Below are 10,860 nucleotides of genomic sequence, written 5' to 3'. Positions count from 1 at the left end.
GTGGCTTGAAGCAAGGTCTGCCCCTTTTGCTTGCTTCAGTGTTATCGCTAGCATCATACCCTCCTCGTAGCGAAGCAAAGCTCTCCAGTTCCTCCTGCCCGAGCTCTGATGACAAACCACAATGGCCTTCTTTTTGGCGAGGTCAGGAAATAACACTGCCTACGCTGCGGGTGTCGTCATGGAACCCGGTGGAGCTGAGAACTACCCAGAATGTTTTCTTGAACGTTAAGACTATGGGTCTGATTTTCTTCCTGTTTGCACCAGTGTCACACTGGGGCCATGCCGCTGCTGGTTTTACTGAGAGGAGAATCAGACCCCATGGACCTGAATCAAAGCCTAGGAAAATCATCGGAAAGACTCCCATTGACTTCTCTAGATTTTTGGAGCAGGGCCCATGTTGTAAACTTTTGGGTGGCTTTAAAACTCTTCACTTCTTTTTGCCCCACTCTGTGTCATGCCTCCTCTCCCTGAAACAGCTTCCCACTTTTCCAAGTGTGAAGCACCCACCGTCTTAAAACTCTCCGTGAAACTTTCCATTGTTTTTCTTTGTACCTTCTCAGGTGTGAACTAAGCATGTAAAATCCTGTTTAATCAGTTAAACATTAACATTAACTGGTTAACGTTAATCAGTTAAATGACCCATAGTTTGAAAACCACTGATTTAGATTCAGATTTTGAGTGTCACAGACTGGCTCCCGGATAATCCCCATCCTTCTTTCATTGTAATGAGCAAATTTCAGCACAGGAGAGAATCTTGGTCCTTTAATGCATTGCTGTACAATATAAATGTACCTGGTGTCTCAAGAGAGTTCTAGTTTTGAGTAACAAAAAGTAAGAAATAACTCCAAATCCCAAGTGTTTTTTTAACCCTTGCCTACCCCCATAGCATTCACCCCATGCAGTATAAAAGTATACAGAAAGTAAACCGAATAACTGATCTGCTAAAATACAATCATATTCTTTATTAGCTGCGAAGAAAAATTCAGGTTACTTGTCTGGTCTATAGGTTGTGCCTTGAAGATTAAAAAGCTCATAGAAATCAAAAGAGTCATGCTGTTCTAAAATATTTCCTGGTGTTGTAAAATCAAATGAGATTTGAATCTAAAGTGCATCCTTAAGTCATTGCCATCCCTGGGACTGGTGAACTCCAACCAGGGAGCCCAGCCTGCAGGAAAGTAAAGGCGTTAGAGCTTTATTGACATTTTGCATCAAATGTGCTTGAAATGACACCCTTTGCTCTAATTTTTTTTAAAAAAATCAAACTTCTGAGGGTTTAACTTCCCCCAGGCAAGTTATATTTCATCTAGAAGATTCTTATTATATTACCACTCAGAACTTCATTAAAATATCTTTTGAGGAACTGAAAGATCTTGATGCAGCAAAAGATTTGACAGTAAGAAAAAGTGCGGCTTGCAGATCTGTTCTTCACTGATTCCAAACACCGTATTGTTTTCAGTCGTTATTGCTTTGTGCTTGTGCTATCTCCAGAAGCAGTTGTCCTGGGACTGGTGAGGAATTTGCTAAGCATTTCCCTCGGCTACTTTGCTTGCCTGAAGCAGGAATGTGCTGTAAGCCATATCGGCCTCCTCCTTGGAACCCTGAGAAAAGGAATCACATTATTCAGACTTCCCCAGAAGAACCAACGATGAGGCAGAAACGAACACGTAAAAGTGCCACATGCAGCCAATGTCTAAAGAGACTGTCTTATCCAATACAAACAAGGTCCCCAGCATCTCATCAGAACCTTTTTGTTATGCTCTTGCCTACTCAAGAGGTTCAGGGTGTCAGGATCAACTTCAGAGAAATGTTGGAAACTTGGAATTCTTTGCTATATTCCCTTCACTGCATCCCAGTTAGTTGTGTTAAAACGGCCATTAGATTTGCCTGTTCTAAAGCAAGTGCCAAAGTTGCTGTTTTTGCACAATTTTCTCATGGCATAAAGACCTCTTGCACCTCTCTTGAGTGATGTTCAGCTAAGGACCTCAAAGAAATATACAAACCTTAGTTAATTCAAAGCTATTAGAGAGCCATTCTTCATGGAGACTTTGGACCTTGCTCTCTATGCTCACCTTTTTGGTCAAATAGCCTTCTGGGAATGCTGCAAAAGTTTTGGGGGAGGTGTAAGGAGTAAGGTGATGCTTTGATTTACTGGTTGTGTTCCTGGTGCCATTAATTTGTAGGGCACCTAAAACTGTTTGTTACAGATATTTTTTAATAGCTGTCACCAGCTAGTGGAACAGTAATTCAGCTGTACAGCACTCCTGTGGGAATGTGAGAATATCATGATATCACTTTACAGTTGGGCAAAGTGACTTGCCTGTGATCATACACACAGTCAGCGGTGGACTTGAATAGAACTCACAGCTTCTATTCACCCTGTAAATCTAGCAGTTTGGGATTGATCCTTCTCCTCCCCTGGTCTCAGGCATTCAGAACAATAACACTGGCTAATTTTCCCAGCTGCACTGAAATCATGAATCAAAGCTAAGGCCAGGTCTACAATGGTGGGGAAAATCAATGTGAATTGTGTAGCTGGAGTTGATGTACTTGCACTGATTTTTCTGTGGTTGCCCCATAGGAGGAGGTAGATGAGAAAAATTGAATGCTGAGGGTGCTCCCATCAACTTCCCTTACTCCTCGTGACAGCAAGTTGTACTGGTGCTGATGGGGGCACCCTCAGCATCCGATTTAGCAGGTCTTTACTAGACCCACTAAATCGAACTGCAGAGGATCGGTCGTCAGAGCATCAATCCTCCGGCAAAAGGAGATGTGGCCTAAGTGACTGCTGTTGAGTTATCTCTATAGTGATGTGGGTGCTGTAAAGGGTTAGAAAGTCCAGTGTAGAGGCTCCAGATGAGATGCTTAACAGGCTGCTAATGGAGAAGGGAGTTAATCCTGAATAGGGCAAAGGGAAAAAGAGGAGCTTTTTTTGCTGAAGCTCTAGAGAAAGAAAAACAGGCTGCGGCACCTTAAGTTATATATTCTAGCTGTTCTTACCCTTTTCACCACCTTTGGTTCTTCTGCACTCTCAGTATTGGCAGGAATGGTTACAAATTCTGAAATCATAGGAGATGTTAGAGTACCGGGCCTGGACAATCATGCAGCATAGACCAAGCCCCATTTATTCAGTAGCTAGTTTGTCCTAAACTGGTACTGATGTTCAGGGTACAACCACCTCTCTAGGCTGGATGTCAGCTTGCAGCAGTAGTACAATAAGGCTTTTGCAAATGCTACCCTTCCTTTCCTTTCGACCAACTGTGCTGTGCCTGTGTTAAGTGCTAAGCAGCCCTGCACATAGTCAGGGAAGGCCCTAGATTTCTAGGGAAGAACAAACATTTTTGACGTTTCTTTTCAGCAGTTTTATTGTCCCTTTTCAAAGATGATAATCACTAGCTGCTCTGTGGCCCACACTCTCAGGGTATGTCTACAGTACAAAAAAGATCGAAGCTGCCGCTGTCGATCTTCCAGGGTTTGAATTAGCGGGTCTAGTGAAAACACGCTAATTTGAACTGAGAGGGGCACTCGAGTCAATGCCAATAGTCCTGCTTCCATAAGGAGTAAGGGAAGTCGAAGGGAGAGCGGTCTCCCTTTGACTTCCTGAAGTGCATACGGCACCAAAAGTCGAGTTAAGGTACTTCAACTTCAGCTACACAATTAACGTAGCTGAAGTTGCGTATCTTAATTTGTCCTTACCCATAGTGTACATGTACCCTCAGTGTGGTGATCTAGGTGCTGGAAATTTTAGGCTTAGCATTCAAACAATAACCCCAACTATCAAAAAGAAATTATTTTAACCATTTCTTGCTAATTTAGTGCTTGTGAAAGATGCTGAAGTCAGAAATCTGGAGACCAAGTCTTGATTGCTCCTGTTTGTGCTTTTACACAGGAATGGCCATAATGGGTGAGGCCATTGGTCCTTCTAGCCCAGTATCTTGTCTCTGGCTGGTGCCAGATGCCCTAGAGGGAATGAGCAGAACAGGGCAATTTCAAGTGATGCACGCTTCATTCAGTTCCAGTTATTGGCTGTTGGAGCTTTAAGAACACTGGGACTGCATCCTCGCCCATCTTGGCAAATAGCTGTTGATGTACCTCTATCCTTCATGAACTTTTCTATATTTTTTTTAACCTAATTAAACTTCTGGCTTTCACAACGCCCAATGTCAACAAGTTCAAGAGGATAACTCTGTTGGGTGAAGCAGTTCTTCTTTTGGTTTGTTTTAGATCTGCTCATAATTTCACTAGGACTTACTTCTAGTGTGTTATATGAAGGGGAAAATAACACCTACTTATTCAACAAGAGTGGTCCAAAGTATTCAAAGTGTAGGCCTCGCAAGCATTTGTCCAGGGGCATTATTTCTTTTTTACTATCTATACCTTTCCTAATGGTTCCTAGCATTCTGTTAGCTTTTTGTTGACTGCCACTATACATTGAGCAGATGTTTTCCGAGACTATTCACGATGACTCCAATGTCGTTCTTTAGTAGTAACAGTTAATTTATTTTGCTGTGTGTAAGTGAGATTATTTTTTCCAATGTGTACTACTTTGCATTTAACATTGTAAACCTTTCTCGGAGAATCTGTTTTGTATGTAGTACATCTTAGTCCACTGTAGAAACCATCCAGTTTGCTGTTGGTTGCTAGATACATTTTTAATATATATTTTGCTTTTCCACAAGAAAATAAGAAAAGATCCCAGCACCTACTCTGTAGCCACCACCTCAGTTCAGAATCCTCTTGACATGTCCTGTTCCTTAGGTGAGTCATTGCTTTACCCCAAGATGTGCTATAAGTATATTTAATATGCAACTTACCATCCACTCCCCCAATCTGCGTCTCCTGAGAATTATTTATGCCCGCATTCTCCTTCGCTCCCAGCTCTCGTGGATTGTCAAACTCGGACATGCTAATATTTGTTCTGTAGCTTCCAACCGAAACCAGCTCTGTTCAAGGGAGGAATGGAGCAGACACGTGCACACAACATTGTTTAATACAGTGGGTGCCTTTGTTTGATACTTTCAAGGAAAATACCTCACTATTGACCATAAAATCTCCCTCCCTTATTTCACATACACATTTATTAGCACCAGATGACCTGCAAAAGATGCTGATGCTAAGACTGTAGCAGTCAAGTATTTATCTGAGCCTCACTGATATAGAAACCAGGCTAGCTGTGTAAAGAGAACAGTCTTCCTTCAAGCTTTCTGCTACAGCCTGATTTTGAGAGAGACGCGTCTGGAGAGCTGAGCACCGGTCAGGAGGAGCAGACGTGCGAATGCCAGGAAAGACACCACTACCTTTGCAGCCTCATTTACCATGTCTGTACAATGGGTGTGAAAATCCTCACCTTACCACTGCCTCATGGAGGGGCGGGTAGGTCAATTCGCTAAACATAAAGTGCTGTGAAGCACAATGCTATTACTGAAGCCAGGCCATAAATATTATACCTTGCCAACCATTTTTTTTTTATACGGAGTGGCTTTGTTCTGGGGTTAAAGGGTGGGATACTGTTCCCCACTGTATCTATATGAGTGCTCTGATGGGGCGGGGGGCTCACAGGACCCACTCAAACTGGTACCAAGAGCATTGTTCATGTCACACGCCCGCTACCCCGAAATCGCCAGTATTCCCAAATAGTCAGGGAAGGCCCTAGATTTCTAGGGAAGAACAAACATTTTTGACGTTTCTTTTCAGCAGTTTTATTGTCCCTTTTCAAAGATGATAATCACTAGCTGCTCTGTGGCCCACACTCTCAGGGTATGTCTACAGTACAAAAAAGGAGGCTAATAAAGTGAAGTAAGTTGTTAGGACTCACCTGTGCGCTTCAGGAGCTTGAATTTAACAACAACAAAGACTGTACCAAGGAGTAGACACACAACAGCAATGGGGATCAGGACTGAGAGAATCACCTTAGAGTTGTCATGTTCCTGCGAGCTGGAAAAGGAGCAAATGTGTAGTACTCTTGTATGTTCATGTGACTTTATACTGATCTATACAAGACTGAATCACCTAGGAGATCCGGTATACAGTAGAAAATCTATATAGAAACGTGCACAACAATGGACACAGAAATGCTCAACATGGAATTCCCAAACCTGCACCATCCTTTGTGGAAGATGAATCTGAGGAACTGTCCTGGATTGAAGTGTCATTAGAGGAGGTTTTGGAACAAATAGAAAAACTTAACATTAACAAATCTCCAGGACCGGATGGCATTCATCCAAGGGTTCTAAAAGAACTCAAATGGGAAAATGCAGAACTGTTAAATGTGGCTTGTAATCTATGCTTTAAATTGGCTTCCATACCTACTGACTGGGGGAGATCTAATGTGACACCAATATTTAAAAAGGGCTCTAGTGGTGATCCTGGCAATTATAGATCAGTAAGTCTAACATCGGTACCAGGCAAATTAAAAGAAACAATAATTAAGAATAAAATTGTGAGGCACGTAGAAGAACATAATGTGTTGGGCAAAAGTCAACATGGTTTCTGTAAAGGGAAATCATGTCTTACTAATCTAGTAGAGTTCTTTGAAGGGGTTAACAAACATGTGGACAAGGGGGATCCAGTAGATATAGTATACTTAGATTTTCAGAAAGCCTTTGACAAAGTCCCCCACCAAAGGCTCTTGTGTAACTTACATTGTCATGGGATAAGAGGTAAGGTCCTTTCTTGGATTGAGAACTGGTTAAAAGTCAGGAAACAAAGGGTAGGAATAAATGGTAAATTTTCAGAATGGAGAGGGGTAACTAGTGGTGTCCTTTAGGGTCAGTCCTGGGACCAATCCTATTCAACTTATTCATAAATGATCTAGAGAAAGGGGCAAGCAGTGAGGTAGTAAAGTTTGCAGATGATACAAAACTGTTCAAGATAGTCAAGACAGAAGCAGACTGTAAAGAACTTCAAAAAGATCTCAAAAAACTGAGTGATTGGGCAACAAAATGGCAAATGAAGTTTAACGTTGATAAGTGTAAAGTAATGCACATTGGAAAAAATAACCCCAACTATACATATAGTATGATGGGGGTTAATTTGGCCACAACAAATCAGGAAAAAGATCTTGGCGTTATCGTGGATAGTTCTCTGAAAACGTCCACACAGTGTGCTGCAGTGGTCAAAAAGGCAAATAGAGTGTTAGGAATTATTAAGAAAGAGATAGAAAATAAGACAGAGAATATCTTACTGCCCCTGTATAAAACTATGGTACGCCCACATCTTGAGTACTGTGTACAGATGTGGTCTCCTAACCTCAAAAAAGATATTTTGGCCTTGGAAAGGGTTCAGAAAAGGGCAACTAAAATGATTAGTGGTTTGGAGCAGGTCCCATATGAAGAGAAGCTAAAGCGACTGGGACTTTTCAGTTTGGAAAAGAGGAGACTGAGGGGGGATATGATAGAGGTCTATAAAATCATGAGTGGTGTGGAGAGGGCAAATAAAGAAAAGTTATTTATTAGTTCCCATAATATAAGGACTAGAGGACACCAAATGAAATTAATGAGTAGCAGGTTTAAAACTAATAAGCAGAAGTTCTCCACACAGTGCACAGTCAACCTGTGGAAATCCTTGCGAGAGGAGGCTGTGAAGGCTAGAATTATAACCGAGTTTAAAGAGAAGCCAGATAAATTCATGGATGTTAGGTCCATAAAAGGCTATTAGCCAGGGGATAGAAATGGTGTCCCTGGCCTCTGTTTGTCAGAGGCTGGAGATGGACGGCACGAAACAAATCTCTTGATCATTGTCTTCAGTCTACCCCCTCCGGATCCCTTGGTGCTGGCCACTGTCGGCAGACAGGCTACTGGTCTGGATGGACCTTTGGTCTGACCCAGTACGGCCATTCTTATGTTCTTATGGAAAAATCATAGATAGCCAAAGTTCAGAATTGAGTGGGATTGTTTTTAAGAACAAAATCAGTGCATTCACATAATTCTATTCATTTAGAGAGGTCAGAGCTACTCATAAACAATTGATAAAGTATCTCAACATCTCAGTGAGGCAAATATTTTTATCCCTGTTTTGCAGATGGGGTAATTGAGACACTTAGGGCAAATAGGCTTCCCCCAATCCCAAACGGAAGGAGCATCACAGCTAAGAATAGGATCCTAGGTTTCTGTGTTGTTCTAGCCACTAGAACATGTTGCAATGTTTCTACCAACAGAAGCCTCTGACGAATCAGTATTTGCCAAATGGCATTAAGAGAAATGATGGACGGAAGTAAAAAAGTTGAAGTGCAGAGTGGATTCTGGGTTAGGATGATTACTGTGACAAAGCTCCTAATTTCTCAAAATGGGTCCTGCACTTCTGGGTATAGAATCATAGAGCTGGAAGAGACCTCACAAGGTCATCAAGTCTAGCTCCCTGCCCAAAGCAGGACCAATCCCAACTAAATCAACCCAGCCAGGGCTTGATGTAAAAACCTCTAGGGATGGAGATTCCACCACCTCCCTAGGGAGCCCATTCCAGTACTTCACCACCCTCCTAGGGAAATAGTTTTTCCTAATATCCAAGCTAGATCTCTCCCACTGTAACTTCAGACCATTGCTGCTTGTTCTGCATCCGTCACTACTGAGAACAGCCTCTCTCCTTCCTTTTCAACCACCCTTCAGGATGTTGAAGGCTGCTATCAAATCCCCCCTCACTCTTCTCTTCTGCAGACTAAACAAACCCAAATCTCTTAGCCTCTCCTCATAGGGCATGCACTCCAGCCCCCTAATCATTTTGGTCACCCTCCGCTGGACCCTCTCCAATGTATCCACATCCTGTCTATAATGGGGGGCCTGGAACTGGACACAGTACTCCAGATGTGGCCTCATCAGAGCTGAATAAAGGGGAATAATCACTTCTCTAGATCTGCTGGCAATGCTCTTCCTAATGCAACCTAATATGCCATTAGCCTTCTTGGGCTACAAGGGCACACTGTTGATTCCTATCCAGCTTCTTATCCACTGTAATCCCCAGGTCCTTTTCTGCTACTTAGCCAGTCAGTTCCCAGCCTGTAACAATGCTTGGTATTCTTCTGTCCCAAGTGCAGGACTCTACACTTGCATTGAGGTAGCAGTAGGCTAAATATTATCTTTCCCCTTCTGGGGAAAACAGCAGCTCCTGATCTAATTGCTCACCTCGGTGGCTCTCTATAGCTCTCAGCCTAGTCTACACTGTCATGTTTTGTCACCAAAAACTGCCTTCCGATGACAGAAAAGGGAGAATGTTTACACTGTAATGCAACTTTTGTCAGGAAAAACACCTGGTTTTGGTGACACAAAACCTCCACCCGTGCCAGAGTCTTTTTGCTTTTCTCCTCCCTTTATTGTTGACAAAGAGCCAGTGTAGATCTGTTGTTTGTTTTGTCGGGAGAAAATACAAACTGGCTTCTGCCAGTATCTCACAATGCCTGCCCTGATGGCCGTGCTCAGCGTATTGTGATCTCTGCTGCCCTGTAGGCATGTGCCCCTCCCCTTTCAAAGCTCTGTTTGTGGAACAAACAAAGAACAAATTATTGGACTGCTTCTGTTCTTCCCTGCTAGGAACACAGTAGCAGGCAGGCTGCTGCTGCAGGAGGAGGGCTGGAGAGACTCCTGTGCTGCTGTGACATTCCTTAGCACGAAGAGCTCACAGTGCGATGAGGGAATCCTAAGAAGAGCAGGGATCAGTTCTGCCTTCCCACAGTACTGCACTGTGGGACACTCACTCACCTTGCTTTGCTCTATTTGTTAACAGGGTGCTAGTGAGGTGTCCGTGAAATGTTGACAGTAGGACGTAGAAAAATCAGTTTGATCAATTTTTCACTTTTGGCCACTTTTGCATGTTGACAGCACTTTTGTTGCCAAACCTTCCTAATGTAGACAAAGCCTAACTCCTTTACTTCAGGGGCAAGCCATGGTCTGATTTATTCACTCTCATTATTGGCAGAGCAGGGGGAGAAATCTTTTAGTCTCTAATGGTCTCTCCAGATGTGGAGACAACAGACTAGATTTTTTTAACTCAGTTTCTCCCTGTCTAGCAGGGGTTTACCTCCTTCAAACTTCTGGGATCCGAAGTGGTTGTTCCCTAGCAGGGCCTTCACCTCTGTACCTACAGGGATCCTCGTGGTACCTGACAGCATTTCTACAGTTCCTGATCTCCTGTAGTACATCCTCCTCTCACCTTGCTTGGCACCCCATCAAACTGACTACAGGGAAGGCTTTTAATCAGTTCCAGCTGGTCCTTGTTTGGCTCCAGGTGTTCAAATCAAACCTAACTGTCTCAACTGGTTCTAGCAGGTTCTTGATTGACTCCAGCTGTCTTAGTTAAACTGGGGTCACCTTGTTTGATTTCCAGGGAAACAGGGACTTGTTTAACCCAGGACAAATATACCTGCTTTTTGTTACTTTCTTGTAGTCCTCTACCCTCACACAGTCACATTATCCAAAGCTGATCCACAACTTTGATATGGACCAAAATTGGCTGGGAAAACATGACCTCTGACCATATGTAGTGTTCAATGGAATTGAACATAGATCAGAATACACAAGAACCATACAAGTGAATTAAGTTGTAAAAAAGGACAGAGGTTGAATGAGGCAGGGGAACTCTTGCTTTTTTCCAAAACACTTTGGAACAAAGTTTTCAACAGACTGACCTTGGTGAAGAACTGTCAGCTGGGAAGTCAGCTCTTTTTCCAGAACCACTGTTTGAAATATCAGGTACTTCATAGTCTGCATTGCGAGGGATGGTACCTTTAGTTCCGAACAAGTTGTAGACGGGAATGGGTTATTTGGGTCCAGCATCACAGCAGAGAGGCACAGAGAGAAAAACAAATATATTGTCAGCATCTGATTCATAGGTAAGTCAATTTTCAAAAGCACCAAAGTCTCTTTTTCAAAATGT

At 42.8% G+C, this 10,860-nt stretch overlaps 1 protein-coding gene across 2 annotated transcripts in view; it reads right to left on the bottom strand.

Moving 5' to 3' along the window:
* Nucleotides 1-934: 934 nt before the first annotated feature.
* Nucleotides 935-10,860, bottom strand: part of PIGR (polymeric immunoglobulin receptor) — a 39,122-nt gene continuing 29,196 nt past the window's right edge. For both annotated transcript variants that reach the window (XM_075909935.1, XM_075909936.1), the window contains exons 7-11: nucleotides 10,613-10,709; nucleotides 5,813-5,931; nucleotides 4,812-4,940; nucleotides 2,998-3,056; nucleotides 935-1,598 (exon numbers count right to left, since the gene is read on the bottom strand). In XM_075909935.1, coding sequence (XP_075766050.1) covers nucleotides 1,521-1,598; nucleotides 2,998-3,056; nucleotides 4,812-4,940; nucleotides 5,813-5,931; nucleotides 10,613-10,709 — 482 coding nt within the window. In that variant the 3' untranslated portion in view covers nucleotides 935-1,520. The remainder of the gene's footprint in view (nucleotides 1,599-2,997; nucleotides 3,057-4,811; nucleotides 4,941-5,812; nucleotides 5,932-10,612; nucleotides 10,710-10,860) is intronic.

This window comes from Pelodiscus sinensis, chromosome 27 (genome assembly GCF_049634645.1).
Source record: "Pelodiscus sinensis isolate JC-2024 chromosome 27, ASM4963464v1, whole genome shotgun sequence".
In the NCBI taxonomy this organism is placed as follows: Eukaryota; Metazoa; Chordata; order Testudines; family Trionychidae; genus Pelodiscus; species Pelodiscus sinensis.
Note: the sequence above shows the minus strand (reverse complement) of the source record. Positions and strands in the feature narration are given on the sequence as shown.